Raw genomic sequence first — 17,517 nt, 5'->3', positions numbered from 1 at the left:
GCGAATACACAAAAAGTGTGCAACTAAACATGCAACAAATCATGTCAGCCACTTAAAACTCACTTTTGAAACAAATGTAAGAAATGGGCATCAGGGATGTCATTTTTCCATATTAATCTGTAATTCCAGATTTTCCAACCTGTGCACAGTACATAATAAATGCACAACCGAGATGAGGCTTGAGCTACGCACAATTTGACATACTATTATTCTAACAGTTTTGGCAATATTTCCAGACATAGTGGTTGCACTTGCAGATTTGCATATCATAGAAAACTGGACTATTGGCCTTGGCGGACGTCTGTTTGCTCTGAGTGCCCTTCTAGTTTCATCATGTCACTTTTCATGATAATTTATATTTCTGTCTGTCTTTTCATGACAGGGGTGTTGTCACCATCCTCTCACCTGTCAGGCAATTATATGCCCCTGCTTCTTAAAGTTATTCTGACTCAAATATCTAGCTGCTTGTGTAAAATACACGGTGAACAGAAACTAAAATATCTACCTTTCTAGCTAACTAGCTAGGTGGGGCTGTGAGTTTGAGAAAAGTCCAGGAGAGAAGTCTGAGGGGCCTGAGGAGGGATGTCTGAGGCGTTGCTGTCTTGGTGAGTTTGGGTTATCAATGTGAAGAGGTAGCGTTAACAGCATCTGCTAGCTAGTTAATTCAGAGTTAAGATCAAGATGTTCCTCAGAAAATGACATAATTTAGGTTGGGGGTGGAAAAACCGCGGGTGCTCAAGCCCACAGGAACTAGCTACAATGCTAACATGGTCACTAAACTTTGATGCTGACTAGTACACTCACAAGCCGCCTAGCTAGTTAGGTAGCATGAGCAGCCTTGTTAAGCTAAGGCTTAAAAGCAACATAAAAGTGACTGTGTTTGTGTTTATTTACAGAAACAGCCTCTAGTTGGTTGATTCACAATAAGCAAGTCTTTTATATATATATTGAACATTTTGGAGTTCAGTAGTATACACAGGCAGCCAAATGGTGCAGTAGTAAAGAAAGTGAACATGTGCTCAAAAATGGCAGCGGCTATTGTTATTTACCTAGAGATGTGCAGGGTTCCTATGCAGTGTAGAAAAATATGGAATTTGATTTTAGCAATTTCCAGGTCTGGACAAGTACGAAAAACAAAAAGAGAATGGAAAAATATTCAGTTTTACAATGGCCGATGCAGATATTTAGAGAGTAAGGTGACTGATGGCCGATAAATAATGCACATATCAAAACAAAGAAATATCATGTATAATTATTCCATGCTGAGTACATGGTTATCTTAGCTGTTGATGTGTTGTTTTAGATGGAAGTTTTATTAATTATTTATCTAATTTATATTTATTTAATTATTATAATAATTAAAAACACATTGGGTTATGCTGTAGATTTTAGAACGTGACTGCTGTTTAAGGGAGAGTGGGGTACAGTTTGTCAGAAGTGACATCATTCAACTGTATTATTCTCTACAGTATAATAGCCTATATATTTAATGCTAATGCCAGTAATGGGTTTAGATTAGATTTGCTGTCACTTTGGATGGGAGAAACGTATTAACATTTAGAAAAGAGGCTTGAAACAAAAAGAGCCTTGTCTTTTTCACCACCTTCCCAAAACTCGCTGACATAGTTCCACAGCAGCCAAAGTGACAAGGGTGCCTGCAGATGTGTCCGCAGACATTTTTGTTTATTGGCCTTGTGAGTGCAGGCACCGATTAATCAGTCTATCACTACATATGTATACATAGCATCAAAAATAATGAAATAATAATCTTGTCTAAACATTTGAGAGTTATGCAGCGATGTAGTCATCAGTCTTTTATGCGTATGGAAAATCATACTTTTATTGCTGCGTTTCCATTAAATAATGGAACTTTTTTCAAATTATTTCAGTTATTTATAAAAGATACTAAAAATATGGGGGGAAACAATAATATAACATGATTTAGTAGTTGTATTAAAGATTCAGTGTGTTAGTTTTAGTGGCATCTAGTGGTGAGGGTTGCGAATTGCAACCAGTGGTTCATGGCGCACTCACATGCTCCTAGGATGGTCCCATTTCCCGAGTTGTGAAATCGTTCTTCCGACTTCACTGTGTGTTCATGTGCTCCTAAATCGGAATGTGGAATCAACATGGGTGCTATTACAAAGATGTGTTGGATTAGCACTATCAGAGCATATAAACAACATGCAGACATCTAGGTCAACTGTTATTACCATGTTACAAATTGCATGTTTTCATTATGTGTATATGCAATACATGATTTTGCACAAATCGAAGTTCTGTAATACTTATTTATGTCCCATGTACATTTTATTTCTCTTTTTGCAATAAAGATTTAAGGAGAATGCTTACACTTGAAAGAATGCTTATTCCGACACCACATGAATGCACCATCAGTCACCACTCGACCCCTCCCTTTCCAAACTCGCAGGAGAAGCTAACGGTGGCCAACGCGCCCTGTCGGCTCGTGCTAAATAATATGTGTAGACATTTGACCAAATTTCTCTCATTTTCTTACTTCTAGTAAACCAGTCGACTACTACTAGTACAACTACTAACGGTACTTGTTGTTCTTCTTCTTATATATTCAACACAGTAACAAAACGCACTCTGTAGAGCCGTTTGAGCATTTGGGCTACTGTAGAAACATGGCGCCGCAACACGGTGACATCCATGTAAGGGGACCCGCGGTATATGTAGATATAAATGGCTCATTCTAAAATAATAAAAACACAACGGTTCATTATGCAGGGTCTTTATGGTATGGCTTGATATGGATATTATATTGCATTTCTGTCAATAGATCTTCCTAAATATTACACACTGAACCTTTAAGGGAAAATAATACATATATAGGTAGCACCGGTTAGTTTACTTCCTCTGAAGTGTCCTCTGAAGGACTGAACAGCCACAACGTTGATTTATCAGCTATAGTACCTAGCTGCAATCTTCTCTGGCACTTATTTGGCATTGGCAACATAATAGCATATATAGTCAGAATGTAACATACATCTTAACAGTTGGATTTTAAAACCATTTATTTACATAATAAACATCTAGCTATTTGTACTCCGATGTCAAATATGGTCTGAAAAATCTACCAAGAAGTCTGGGAATTTCAGTCTGGAAAAGCATGAATTTTGAAATGGAAAATTTGTAGGAACCCTGGATATGCAGTATTTATTTGTGGTACAAACTGCACCAAGCATTGAATTCCCAAGCTAACCAATAATTGTTCTTTAAATGCACTATTTTGGCAATCACTTCCTTCATCCCACAATCCTTTTTTTCATTTGCAGGCAGATTACTGAGAGTCACAAATACTATAAAAACACAAATAAAATCATTGTTTGAATAAATTCTATGTGAAACACAGACATGATTAAGCTGCTTGGAATGACTGACAGAAAAGAAGCTAAATGTTAAGCACAACCTGTCACCTTGAACTGCTGTGATGTAAACCAACAGCCACATCAGCCCTTGAGCAACTGTAAAAACAGCAGAACAGCAGGAATGTGTTGAGACTTGTCCACCAACAGCAGTGGTGGTTAGAGTTTACACTGGCTGGGCGTTGCTGCTCCTGGACAAAAGTCAGCCCAGAGATGAAGCTGTGCTGGAACCGTCCTGCCAGAGGTCAAAAGGTTCACAATTGTATTGAGGCCAGTGAGTCTGTATGTGTGTGGGTTGGTGTGGCAGTTTCCATGTGTTACATCTTTGACAAGTGGCCATGAAATCTAAGCTAAATCTAGAATATCATTATGGTGCTTGTGCCTCTGACTACATAAATGCAGGCATGCATGGTAATTTATGCTGCATCTGACTGGTTTTCTTAGGATCAACAGCTATATTGTTTGTGTTACCTAATATCTGCAAGCGGTTCTGTTACATCTATGCATATTTACATGCCAATCAGAGAATTGTTCCTCTCAACAAAATGCAGGTTACAATCAACTCCCTCGATTCTGAAAGCAACAATTATGAGCTGGTCTGACGGCACTGTGGCAAAAACCATGCCCACCATCCAGACATTCCCTGAGGGAAAACACATTGCTGTTTGTCATTAGGATGGACTTCACTAACTGCTCAGAATATATTATACAGTTATTTAAGTCTTTGTGGTTGCATTAACAGATCATGACAGCTAAGCATATAACAAATCATTGAGGAGTTCCCTTTCACATTTGAGCAAAATTTTCATATTTAGAGAAAAAGACCTGTCCCCCTGTTGAGCTCAGCTTCATCCAGTCATTTCAAACAAGAGGGTTCTTTCAAAGCTGAAACAGCATACTGGGAATCTACTTATCTGTACTAGGACTTCTCATCCTTGTTGGCTTAAAATTCAGCATGACAGTTTATTCTTGACCTTGGAAAAAGCAGCTGACAAAAGAAAATCTCTACTCAAAGTCCCCTTACCTACAAATGTCATCTGCTAATGAAGACCGTATAAAGCTCCAGAACAGGCGAGTAAGTGGCTTTTTGTAAGCATTCAACAACAACAACACATTCTGCATAGGAGTGGGCAATATGAATTAAATGCTATTATAATTTTCAGATTGTAATATCAATATATATCATGATATATTAAATTTACTGGAAACTGTTATACCCCTACTGAGAAAATGAGAATGTCTGTTTTTGTCTAATCCAGTAAATTAAATTATTACCAAATCAAGACACAGAGTATCTTTGCCTAATAAAGCAAAAATACTAAAAGGTATGGCAAAACTATAGCATCTTATCTGCCATACTAACTCATGCTGTCACTCACCAAAGTTGCGAGTTGCTAAAATTTTACTGTCCACTACAGTAGCAGATACCCTTTCAGCTTTAAATACGAAACCCCAACACTTGAGGAAAATACATTCAGAACTGAAAGCTAGTGGAACACAAAATAACCCAGAAGTGGTGCAAGACTCCAGCTCTACAGTGACTTTCAATTGTTTCTTCACAGTGACTCCACATCAGGAAAAAGAAAGCAGGCTTTTTTTGGTCCTTTTTAAAACATTTTAATTCAAATACTTGATTAAAATGGTATTTTTTTCAAGTACTTGATTAAAATGGTATTTTCTTTGACTGTATTTTAAAAATAAATATAAAAATGAAGATCAGAACTGCTACATGGCATCAGTTACAGAATTGGCTTACACACCAGCTGCTGAGAAACGGATCAATTGTTCACCAATTTGCCAGTCATTCAAAAACAAAAACAAATGCAGCTCAATGGAACGCAGGTCATTTAGATCATTCTCATTCAAGCACACATACATTAACACCGCAGCCATCTCGACTAGTTTAAATATTGGGGGGTTAGGAATCACCAAGCATAGAAAATAAGTTCAACGGTATCGTACAATCACACAGGATGTCTGCGCCTGCCCTGCAACAACTTTCAAACCAACACGCAGACAGCCACATCATTCAGTCACGACAGACACAAACATCCTTTGATCTCACAGCATAAAAAAAAAGCAAAAAATTACAAGAAACTTGCATAGCTGTTAAGCGTATAAAAGAAACTGGGTAAAGGTCAACAGTTGCGAGAGTTTTAAAACATGTTACAGCTGGGTTAGACTCTGAGTGTATGTACATGAACAAAGAATCTGTGCATCTTGTGTGGAATTGACAGAATGACAGATTGATTAAAACTCAACGTTGAGGTTTCAGTCACCCCTGTGCAAGTGAGTATGGGGAACTCATTAAAGGATAAGAGTCAGGACCCTAAGAGGGGTATGGCGGTCTGAAAATGGGGTTTGTACAGTAATGCCTCCCATGAGGAGGTGAGGGTGACGTCGTAGGCCGGGCAAGACTTAAAGTGAGCTCTGAGACTGGGTGTTCTTGATGTTCTTAATCTCCAGCTCCAGCTGTTTGACGCGCACATCCCTCTGATTGAGGAGCTCCCTCAGCCGTCGGATTTCCTCCTGCTGCTTGTGGAACTTCAGACGCAACTGCAGACAAAACACATATCAAGGGTGTAATTTCCACTGGAGATGGGGTAGAAATGCGCTATTCTCTTTTTTACTGGCCTAAATCCTGTTTTTGTCATCCCCTACTTTTAGGCTACAGTTTGACTTAAACGGTGACCCTGAGAGCTCAATGCACTGCACCTTAAAAAAAACACATGCAAATAAACCTAACACAAGCAAATTAGGAAAATATCTTCACCAATGTGTAAACATATGCAAAGCATTTATAAAAAACACACTGCAAATAGAGAAAAACAAACAAATACAGAAAAACTGCAAAAGCACAGGCGAAAAGTAAAACTGATTCCAGGGGACACTAAAAAGTGATGCACTTGGCTAAAACATGGCGCTTGTTCTCTTCGTTTTTTGTGGCTCATCAAGTTACTGAAGTCAGCTATCTGTAGGTGGTGTTGAAAAATGAGCGTGTCCCAACCGTGTCTACCGTGTCCTCCTTTTTTAGTGTCCCCTTGAAACAGTTTCTGTTTTTTCTCAGTCTCAGTTTATGAATGAAAGGGCCACATTTCCAATTCCACCGTTGGACTTGATAGTAAGCACAAAGTTCAGTTTCTTCATAAAGTGTAATTAACTAGTTTGTAAATAAATAGTATTGACAATCTTTACCTTTATGTGTGAAAGATGCAAAAACAAAAGAATTGTGCAAACAGCAGGATAAAAACTCATACCCTCAACTCTGACCCTAACGGTAGTGACACTAAAACCATTCAGTACCTCGTTCTCTGTTCTCGGGGGTGAACAAAGTGCGAGGTCTTCTCCGTTGCTGACGGGTGTCCGACTCCTGTCATCCTCTGCATTGCCGCCGTCTCCCTTGCTGTCTTTGGTTCCCATTTGGTCCTGAATGTACGCCAGCTGCAGCATGCCTGGTCTGCTCTGAGACCTGCGAGTGTCCTGCGAGTTTCCCAGGCCCTTGCTCATCTCTGAATATGACTCTGATACTTGACTTCCAGGCTTCAGATTCATCAGCACTGGGCCTGGAAGACAAAGGGAGTGACAGGAGGATGATGAGCTAAACAGAATGATCCTGACACACAAATTAGAGAAAAAAAAACTACCTGACAGAACAGTACTTCAAATCAGTCCTACCTTGACCAGCTTGACCAGTGTTGTTTTGTAACATGTAATACATCAGTTTATTGATTACATTACATATTTATGTTCATTTTGGATGCATTTGCCATATTAATACCATCAACATTGTGATCCTGATTTCCCCCATATGCCCAAACCCCGCAAACCCCCCCACCCATTAACTCTGACCTCTATCGATGCCACTGAGCCACTCCTCTGCAGTCAAAGCAGGCTTGTTAGCAGCTGTCATTGGATAGATGTCTTCTTGGTACGACTCCGACTGGTAACACATAGACAATACATTCAGAGAGACGTACATACTAAGCTAAAAGTGGATGCATTTCTCTTTATGTCCCCCTGGTGTTTGTGTGAGTCGTGCGCTCTCACCCTGCGGGGCACGATCATGGAAAGAGGCTCAATGAGACTCTTGATTGTCACCAGTTTGTAGAACCTGAACACCTCACAGGAGCTCACATCCAGACCTCTCTTTGGCATCACACCTGAAGGGAGACACACAGGCCAAGACAGTTTTACTCTGTTCCACCAGAAACCAACCTTTACTGGTGCACTACTGTGCTATCCTATATTTAGAGTATATTTTGTTGAGTACAGTTACTGTACACTACAAAAGTGTGCTGACTGAGGGAGATGAGGTAGAAATGTAAGAGAACAACAAGACAGAACATAACAGCAAATAAGATGTACTACAAATACATTCTTAACAGGGCCGAGCAGAATCTCTAGTATAGTTCTCCACTCTGTAGGCGGACTGAAAATTCAGGCAGGGCTGAGTGGGGCTGAACGTTTTTCTCCGCTGTTCTGACTGCTTTTACCAAGACTGTAGCGCAAACAGTCTGCATTCACAGTGACGATTGTGAATAACAGGAAACAAATATAGGATGAGGTTTGACTGGTGTGAGAGATGGGAAATCAAAAAAGCAATCTTGGTGAAAAGGCTGATTACTCCCATTACAATTATGGATGAGCAGGTTTACTGGGTCTAATCTGTCAATACATTACATGTTGATGGAACCATTCCCAGTACCAGCAATCTGTGAAAGTTCTACATAGTGCTAACTTCAGTTGTATCTCTGTAACTTCAGAATTAAGAGCTGCTGCTGCTCAGTTCCATTAAAAACTGAATGGCAACATTTTAGACTTGTTTCTAAACATCTTCCATCCAACACTATCATTCAGTTAGTAAAATCTAAAACATGTCTGTCCGTCTGTCTCTATGCCTTCACATGATCTACGACATCACTTTGATCAGCTGGTTTGGCTAGTCAAATATTGCAGGTTTATTTGCACAGCAGCTTTGCTTACATGTGCAAGAGAGTCGGCACGGCCAGCAGTCAGGTGGAATTAATAAAGAGTGATGATCAACAGCCACATTTTACACACATCAAAGTAAAGGAATAGCTAAATGAAATGTCCAACATACTGGATTTTCTGGAAAAGTATCAAGTAGCAGTGTGTGTATTTGAGTACGTGTGTTTCATACCCATTCCTTTCTGAGGTAGGTGCGAGCGGTACTCTGTTAGGTAGTGGAGATAAGGTTTTTCTGAGCTGATCTCATAGTACCTGATATTTCCGTCACCCTGCCAGCGACAAGAGAAGCCTTTGTAACAATAGTATTAAACATATTTTGTGTATGAACTTAGCATTTCTGTTTGTTTTCAGATACCCACCTTCCCAACAATGTAGAGCATGTGTGTGTCAGGGTCGTAGAAAGGAAAAAGGACTCCTGACGAACCATCCAGGTTCTCTTGTAACAAAGGCACAGACAGGTCGTCCTACAAACACAGATAAACAACTTGATCAAAAACAACACTAAAGCACCAGCAACATGTACAACAATCCCTGATATCAAAACATTCATTTAAATCCACTTCTACATAAGAAGCACTCTCCAGCACTGATTTAAAAACACTGAGCGCTCAATCCCTAATCCGTGCTTCGGCCATAATCTCCCACCCACAATACACTCTCACACATAAAAACACGCCAGCCTGCCACCCCGACTATTATTACAGGCTACCAGGTGTGATTGATCGGAGTGCTTGACAGTGACATCAAGAATAGAACACGCTGGCTCTGCTTTAACAAAAGGCACAGTGAATTCTTAGGGTTTGCTGCTGTGTGGTTTCACCTTAACTCAACCAGTTTGTCCACTAGATGGCAGAGTTGTGTGTGAGAGAGGGAGTACTGAGTGGGAGCGCAGCAGCAGCATCTTAGCCACACATCAGGGATGGGAAAAGCTTGTATATACTACATGTTTTTATTTTGTTTTTCTACAGTCCGAGTATCTGATTCACACATGACACCATTTGGAGCAAAACAGAATAACCAGTGAGTTGAAAATAGTTTATTATGTTCAAAATATTCAACTTTCCTCACCTTATCTCAATTTTTATTATTGTTTCCTTTGTTTATGTATTTCAATATTCAGTTTTTCCCCTTTATCCTGACTCTCTAATGCTCAGAGGCGTTAATGATGTAAGCAAGGAAATAGGGCCGACAAGACTCGTGAGTTCTCTGCTGGTGATGTAATATGCTGCCCATTACTTAATTTGCATTACTATTAATTCTCTACTATTGGGATTGTGCGCACCTCTGTAGCCCTTTACTGTAATCTGCTTCTATGAAATTATAACATATTATATTATAGACATTTCTGCAATTATCTGACATTTAACAAAATGTTTAACTGAAAAACAATTGGCAATTTAATTGAAAATTAAAATATTCGCTAGTTGCAGCCCAAATTCATTGTCAAAATAAATAGTTAATGAATCTTTTGGGGATAAATTGTGAGGGCAGGAAACATTCAGAAACTAATGAATGCAAATGCAGCCTGTATTGACTGCAAATTAGTGGTTAAGTGTAGAAAACAGTCAAACAACTTCAAGGGACATTCACGGGTAATTTCAACAATTTTCATTTGCTAAATTTTTGCACAAGATAGTACAAGAAGACAGGCAGTAATGATGTTTGTTTGTATCCCAATAAAGAAACAAATAATTTAAGAAACATTAAGCAACCACATCAAAATACTTCCTGGGCATGGAAGTTCATTCTTGATCATGGGAACAGCGTATGTGACTAAATGATCTGAGATCCACTTTAAACCTGAGAGCACGTTGTGTTAAATGGAGCTGGGTCAGTCGTCATCACGTGACAGTAGTCCCACATATTGACATCTGATCCGGCTCTATTTGCAGATTATGAAACGCAGATGAATGTTCAGGAAAAGCTAGTAAGTGGACCTTTGAGATGAGATTATTTTATTACAAAAACTCTTGTTGTGCTGTCTGCTGTTCTGCCGTCGCTCTCACCTGATCCCACAGAGCCATCTGTCGATCATTCCAACGTGAAGTGCCTGTTGTGAGGAGCATCTTCATGTTACCCAGAATCAGCACCTTACTGGCTTTGTGCGTCTTGCAGTTTGCTTCCTACAAACACACAGCAGAACATATCAAAAAAAAGCATCAGGCACACTTAACATTTGGTATTTACAGGATAAAACTGCACAAAAAAGGTGTAGACTAATTTACAGTCTATATTGACTTCAAGACATCAACACTACAGCATTGTGAGCCTTTGGCAGGCATAGGTAGTGAAAGCAGACTAATGTAAAGTGTGTGAGTCACTGGCTGGTGCCCCAGAGGTCTGAGGAGTTATGCTGTGGACCTGCTCGGGCCAGAAGTGTCACTTTTAGCTGTGTGGTGCTGGATGAGTGCCTGGTGCTGGAAAGGGGAAAAGGTGCAGGGAGCTCCCACTAAGGCTCATGGTTTTTTAGGTGTTATTGATCTTTACTGAAAAATAATCTGGATTTTTCAAAAGGAAAGTATTAGTTTAGGTGATTTTCACCCAGATTTGATTACATTACATTTATTTAGCTGACACTTTTATTCATGGTGACTTACAGTAAGTGCATTTCAACCAACCAAAAGTAAATCAGGTTATTTTGTAAAGATCACATCTCAAAATGGATGCGTCCAGTAAAAGAATGTGATGATAAAATGCAAATGAGCTGCTGATTCTGCAACGGAGTGCCTAAAACTAATTTTAAAAACGCTATGTTTTGATTCAGCTACAGAATGTTTGTGCTACAAATTGTGTTTTCTAAACAGATTTTTGTGTTATTATTTTTTCTAAATTAGATTATCATGTTTTTTAATATCTAAAATAAACTATCCCCTTTGTTTGTGTTTTAACCGTAAGTTACCTTTTCTTTACAGGAGTGGTTCTAAAACGTTTTCTGTCATGTCACATACCACAACCCCCTTTGAAGAGGCTCTATGCCCCCCAGTGGCAGCCCACTCCCCAGTTGGAGAACCATTGCTTTACAGTAAACAAGTCATACATTTGATTAGCAGTTACTACATGCTTGTTGTACATACTGTAGTAACTGCCTTTCAAAATAAGAGCACTGGAATTCTGTAATTTAAACACAGAACTGGTAAAGACAACACACACACACGAAGTATTACCTGCAGCAGGTTTCCTGAGCGTGTCTCAATGAGTCGCACCTTCCTGTCCTTGCAGGAGGTGGCTAAGAGGCTGCCATCTGTGTTGAAAGACATGGAGAGGATAACGTCTGTGTGGTGGCTGATTGTCCGCACAGGGTTCTTGATCACCTGTTCTGGACAGTCCAGATTCCAGATCATCACCTGCAGGTGTAAAAAGACACATACTGTTAATACACACACAAAGTAAAATGTCCTGCATTCAAAATGTAACTTAAGTAAAAGCACAAAAGTATTCGTATCAAAATATATGCAAGTACCAATAGTAAAAGTACAAATGATGTAGAATGTTCAATTTCAGGATAATATGTATTATTGGATTATAATTATTGATGCAATAATGTACGTGTCACTTTAATGTTGCAGCTGGTGAAGGCGGTGCTAATTCTAACTACTCTATATACTGCTGGGTAGTATTATCTTTACTGATAAATCATCCTTTATTTGTTGCATATTTTGTCTGAATAATTTTAATCTGCAAAGTAACTAAAGCTTTAAAATAAATGTAAAAGTACAATATTTCCCTCTGAGATGCAGTGGAGTAGAAATATAAAGTAGCATAAAATGGAAATACTCAAGAAAGGAGCATTACCTCTAAATTGTACTGAAGACAATTTCTTGAGCATATATACTTTACATTCTACCACAGCCTGTTGTTTAGAGTGTAATTCTTGCAGTAAAATATAAAGCATGATGCGGTGTTCAGTACCAACATAAAATCTCTTTAGGCCAGAGCAGCAACAAGCAGTAGGTTGCAGCGAAGCCTTGAGCAATCTGTATCATGATTTGAATTGAACTGGCTTGCCACAAACAGCTGTGACCTGTTTGATTGCATTGTAATAAATACATTAATTTCTTTTCAGCTTATAGTTTCTTTGTGGCTGTGTTACAGTTAGTGTTCCTGAGTGTGTTTGTTTGTGTTACCTGGTAGTCATAGGCTGTACTGAAGAGGATGTTGTTAGCAGTCGGGTGCCACTCGATGAGGCCCACTCTGCGGCTGTGACCCTGAAGCTCCTTCCACGGTACTGTGAGGGTCTTGAACACACCATGAGGAGGGATTTCCCACACTTTCACCTGTAGACACACAAACAGTGGTGGAATGAAAGTATTTTTCCTCAAGTCGTGTAAGTAAGTAAAAGTTTTTCGTATTTGTACTTTAGTATTTTTATGCCACTTTATATTTCTACTCCATTACAATTGAGAGGAAACTATTGTATTTTTTACTTCACTACCATGTATTTGTATCTATACAGCATTAGTTTCAATTTAATATTTTTGCACACAAGACTTATGAAAATGTACACGTACTGAAACAATTAGCTGATTAATTGATTTACAGAAAATTTTATTGTTTTTGACAATCTCATGGGTCAAGCTTCACAAATGTGAGGATTTGCTTCTTTTCCTTTTAATAACTTTAATTGTCATTTATCTTTAATACTTTTGAGGTTTGTTCAGACATTGTGAAGGTTTCATTTTGGGAACTGGGAAATTATGACTGCATTTCTCCAGAATTCTGGCACACCAAACAATCAATCGATTAATGGAGAAAATAATCACCAGATTAATCCATAATGAAAAGAATCATTAGTTCAAGAAAAATCGTGCTTTTACAATAAAGTAACAGTAATAATTATCTAAAAAAATAATAATCTAATGATATGATTTATAATAGTATAACAGTCACAGGGGACATTTTTCTGCATTGTGTACTTTTGCTTTTAATACATTAAAGTACATTTTTCTGATTGTACTTACATACTTTTACATAACATTCTCAATGCAGGATGTTTAATTGTTACAAATTTTACAGTGTGGTTATAGTGAAACAAATTAAACACACAATAAAATGGACAATCCATGTAGTCAACACCTCTGAATCTAGGAAAATAGCCAATACAAAAATAATCCCGGGTCAACAAAATATGGAAAACGAGAGACAAAGCAACAAGACACACTTTGTGAAGAGGGAGTAAAAAACCTGTTGACTTTTTCTGAACCACTCAACCAGGTCAGAGTTGAGGAATGTGTGGAATGACTTCTAGTTCTTCTCGAAGGCTAAATGGCAAGGCAATAAAATTATCTCCCTGCTGCTACATGCTCATATTCCAGGGAAAATGATAACAAGTCAGTGAACCATTTTGAAAATGTACTCTGTGTGTGTGTGTGTGTGTGTGTGTGTGTGTGTGTGTGTACAAACCGTGGTGTCCTCAGAGCAAGAGGCGATGCAGTAGTCATTGAAGGGATTCCATTTGATGTCTAACACGTTGCCTCTGTGGCCCGACACTCTAGGGTGGTGAGGGTCCACTTTACCTGTCTGATAGACAAACACATGAAAATATTATAAAACAGAATATATTAACTAACTAATGTCTATTATTGGGTTAAGGGAACAGTTTGACATTTTGGGAAATATGCTTACTTGCTCTTTTGCAGAGAAGGCTGACACCAATCTCCAGTCTGTATGGTAAATACTGTATCTCTAGCCAGGAGCCAGTTAGCTTAGCTTAGCATAATGACTGGAAGCAGGTGGAAACAGCTAACCTGGCTCTGCCCAAAGGTAGCAAAATCTGCCTACCAGCACCTATAACGCTTCCAAACATGTTTGTGTAAAAACATCAATTCACCGTTTTACAGCAGGGATACATGCTGGACCATTTCTTAACCAAGCCTTTCCACTGATTGCTTGGCAAATTTACGCTAAGCTAACAGTTGATTAGATAACCAACTGTTGGCTTGAACTACATATTTACCGTCCAGACATTAAAGTGGTGTCAATCCTCTCATCTAAACTCTCTTATAACATTTCTATTTTAATATATGTAAGCACAATCCAGCACCTTGCTGTATAGCATATGACATAATACATGTACTTGACTTGAACTATTACTGTATAGCATATTACCGGGTATGATAAATGTACAGTGTGTGTATATTCAATACACAGGATGGTCCTAGATTTAGTTCAGTCTCTATTCTCAAGGTTATTATTGATTTGAAGAACTCTTCATTATTTGTAACTTTTTATTGCATTTTGCTTGTTAACTAAACACACTTTCTTTATGATTTCTGTGACATGCTTGCTGATTTTCCCACTGGGATAAATAAAGTAATCTAACTACAAAGATTTAGTTTCCAAACTACAAACCTTTCAAGATTTAGGAAAAACAACCCCATTTAGCTCGATTGTCTTGCATATTAAGAATTTTTTCCACCAGGGTTTCATTTCCTACGTCTGTATAGAACCACGTAAGCCTTAAAGAGGGGTTAAAACATAGAGTCCTACCTATAAAGCTGCATAATTATTTTACATAAAGCAATACAGAACCAATTATACATAAAGGGGATGAAGACTAAGGAAAAGTGGAAAAAGGTTAAAAACTATACAATAAAAACTCCATTTACACATTTTAGTACTCTGGAGGTCCTTTAAGGTCAAATGCTTAAAATGATTTAAAGCGACTAGTGTCTGTAATTTCAGAGTGTTTTTGTAGTTCAATCCAAGCAGACGGAGCTGCCCACAATGAAAGGTCTTTTACTGAGCTCTGTACATAGCCTTGGTTTAGAAAAGAGCAGGGAGTCCTGAGAGTGCAGGATGCAGAGTGACTTTGGTAATAGTGCTCTATAAAGCTCTTCACCAACTCCTGGGGGAAATATCTGACTCTTTAGCTGGTAAAAGCTTCACTATGTTTGCCAGCTAATCGCTTACATCGTTTGGTGCTGAGCAGGTACTTTGTGAGTGCTTTTTCACTATAAATGGCTGCAGGCTGGACAACACCACTGATGAACTGATGAGAAAGAACCAAAGCAAAGATGCTAAAAGCTGAGGGGTAGTACAACATTTTAAATTATTATCTGAAACTTGTTGTGATTTAGTTAATTGCTAAAAAGAAAACTCCACTCATTTAGCATTGCCCTTCTATACTGTTATTAGACTTATTGGACAATGGAAAGCAAAAAATAAAAACTAATCAATGCAGTAGAACCAGACATATCGCTTCTTCCTTGTCAAACTCTGGTGCCTACATTACCCCAATGCAACTAAAAAATATATATATATATATGGTTTGGTTGGAGATTTGGTTGTGTTATGCTAGTAGCAGCTAATGTAGCCTCGAGAGACGAGGAGCAGGCTACAGAGGTCTGGTAAACTCACTTCTTTCTTAATCCACACCCCCAGATTTTTTTTCATTTTCCAGTCTGTAGTCTCAAGTGACACCAATTTATCAGACTTCACACATCTCGCTCTGGAGCCACAAAAGGCTTTATACAACTTTTCTCACATATGCAGTAGCACTACTCCTCAAGATCTGTAAACTGACCGTTTACTCCTTGGAGTTCCTATTTAACCTAAAAACATTGATTAGACAGCAAGACAGGGAGAGCAAGGCCAGGTGCAGAGTGCTAGGCCAACTAGTTTCAAAATATCTAAACAGGACGTCTGTGCAGGTTGGGACAAGTATCCCAGCTTGCAAGCAGCGAAACTCTTCATGGCGTTAACATCACCTGAAGTGTTTGACTGAAGTTGGAATTACACATGTTTGTGACACACACCCCTGCTGTTCGATGATCCTGTTACAAGACAAAAGTCACAAAGTCTTGCTGAAGATTTTCTGCCTCAACAAGACTGCTAATTATGCTGTTTGTACGAAACCCTCAACTGACACACACACCTGCAGACTAGATTACTGTGCAGGTAAAGTGTGTTTGGAACCACATAACCATTACCTGTGCTTCAAGCAAACATGCACAAGTAAGTAGAACATAGTGCTTCTGTTCTTGTATCCATGTGTGTTAACTACTTTTCTCCACAGAGCAATAGCTTATCTGTAAGTGCACACACATGGATGGGAGGTGAAGGTGGCAGAAGGGAGAGTTCTGAAGTTTCACCTCCTTGAGACACTGGAAGGAGGGGAAGAAGGGGGTCAAAAGATGAGTTATGTCATTCCTAAGCTCGTATGCAATTCCTGCCCATGCCAGGGGGGTGGTGATAATTCACCAAGATGATTTAAAAGATGGAGACAGAAAGGAGGGAGAGGTGTTCAGCTTGATGAATCACTCTGGACTGGAGATATACAGCGGGGCTGTAAATTTAACCAGCACACGGTTGAGGAGGTCTGGCTGAGTTTATTTGAGAGATCCCTGTTGTTACTGATAACACCAGTGGATGTGACAATATGCATAAATAAAGTCTGGAGTGTTTGATTAATCTTGTTTAAGCTGGTCTGTGTGATAAGACAGAATAATGAGGAGGGGAAAAAAATTACCACTTGCAGTGTTTAGGTTGTAGTGAATGAGCTGCCGGGGGTTTCCTGGTATTTCGACATTCTTTTGGCTTTACTGCTGCTGTCCTCTTTATAAGCAGAGTCTTTTCCAGGTGTAGAGGAAATGGGGGGGGGGGGGGGGGGGGGATTACACAAAATCATTTTTAACAAATCAGAACATTTGTAGTATTTATGCGGGGGGGCGGAGACCAAAGCTACTTTCATGTTGATTTTCCAATTTCTCCTGTTGCTTGCCGGCTAAGTAGCAAGCTGAAAGAAACCTTAAGCAGTATGCTCATTAGCTACAGTATTAACCATCTTTTTACACTGATCTGTCTCAGCAAAAAGATTAATTACTGCAAGGACAATAAGCCATCTTGCTTCGAGACAGGTTCGCCTCAAAAATGGACTGGGCAAAGTTCCAAATCTCCAACTATTTCCCTCTAGAAAACAAATGATGCAAATTGTCTTCATTAAGGTCTTGGTCTGATGTATCAACAAATTAAAAATGCACTGTTCAGGTGAATTTTGTGTGCTGGTATCTTTGCTAAGAGATACCGTTCAGTATGTAAGTTTCTTTCTACAGTGTTATCTGAACAGTCACAGCTGCATTTTTCTCCCAGCACAGCAATCTGACTGAATTGTCATTTCGTTTCACTTTATTATTTAGTTACA

General features: G+C 38.9%; 1 protein-coding gene across 4 annotated transcripts in view; it reads right to left on the bottom strand.

Annotated features, from left to right (window-relative positions):
* Positions 1 to 2,739: 2,739 nt before the first annotated feature.
* coro2a (coronin, actin binding protein, 2A) overlaps positions 2,740 to 17,517 on the bottom strand; it is a 38,699-nt gene continuing 23,921 nt past the window's right edge. For all 4 annotated transcript variants that reach the window (XM_038713199.1, XM_038713198.1, XM_038713200.1 and 1 more), the window contains exons 3-12: positions 13,779 to 13,895; positions 12,503 to 12,652; positions 11,543 to 11,722; positions 10,385 to 10,501; positions 8,738 to 8,842; positions 8,551 to 8,647; positions 7,437 to 7,549; positions 7,239 to 7,329; positions 6,693 to 6,952; positions 2,740 to 5,945 (exon numbers count right to left, since the gene is read on the bottom strand). In XM_038713199.1, the coding sequence (XP_038569127.1) occupies positions 5,808 to 5,945; positions 6,693 to 6,952; positions 7,239 to 7,329; positions 7,437 to 7,549; positions 8,551 to 8,647; positions 8,738 to 8,842; positions 10,385 to 10,501; positions 11,543 to 11,722; positions 12,503 to 12,652; positions 13,779 to 13,895 (1,368 nt within the window). In that variant the 3' untranslated portion in view covers positions 2,740 to 5,807. The remainder of the gene's footprint in view (positions 5,946 to 6,692; positions 6,953 to 7,238; positions 7,330 to 7,436; positions 7,550 to 8,550; positions 8,648 to 8,737; positions 8,843 to 10,384; positions 10,502 to 11,542; positions 11,723 to 12,502; positions 12,653 to 13,778; positions 13,896 to 17,517) is intronic.

The sequence above is a fragment of the Micropterus salmoides genome, unplaced genomic scaffold, assembly GCF_014851395.1.
Source record: "Micropterus salmoides isolate LMB-PRFRI ecotype aquatic unplaced genomic scaffold, ASM1485139v1 Ms_hic_scaffold_12, whole genome shotgun sequence".
Lineage (NCBI taxonomy): Eukaryota > Metazoa > Chordata > Actinopteri > Centrarchiformes > Centrarchidae > Micropterus > Micropterus salmoides.
This window is presented reverse-complemented; position numbering and strand designations above follow the sequence as displayed.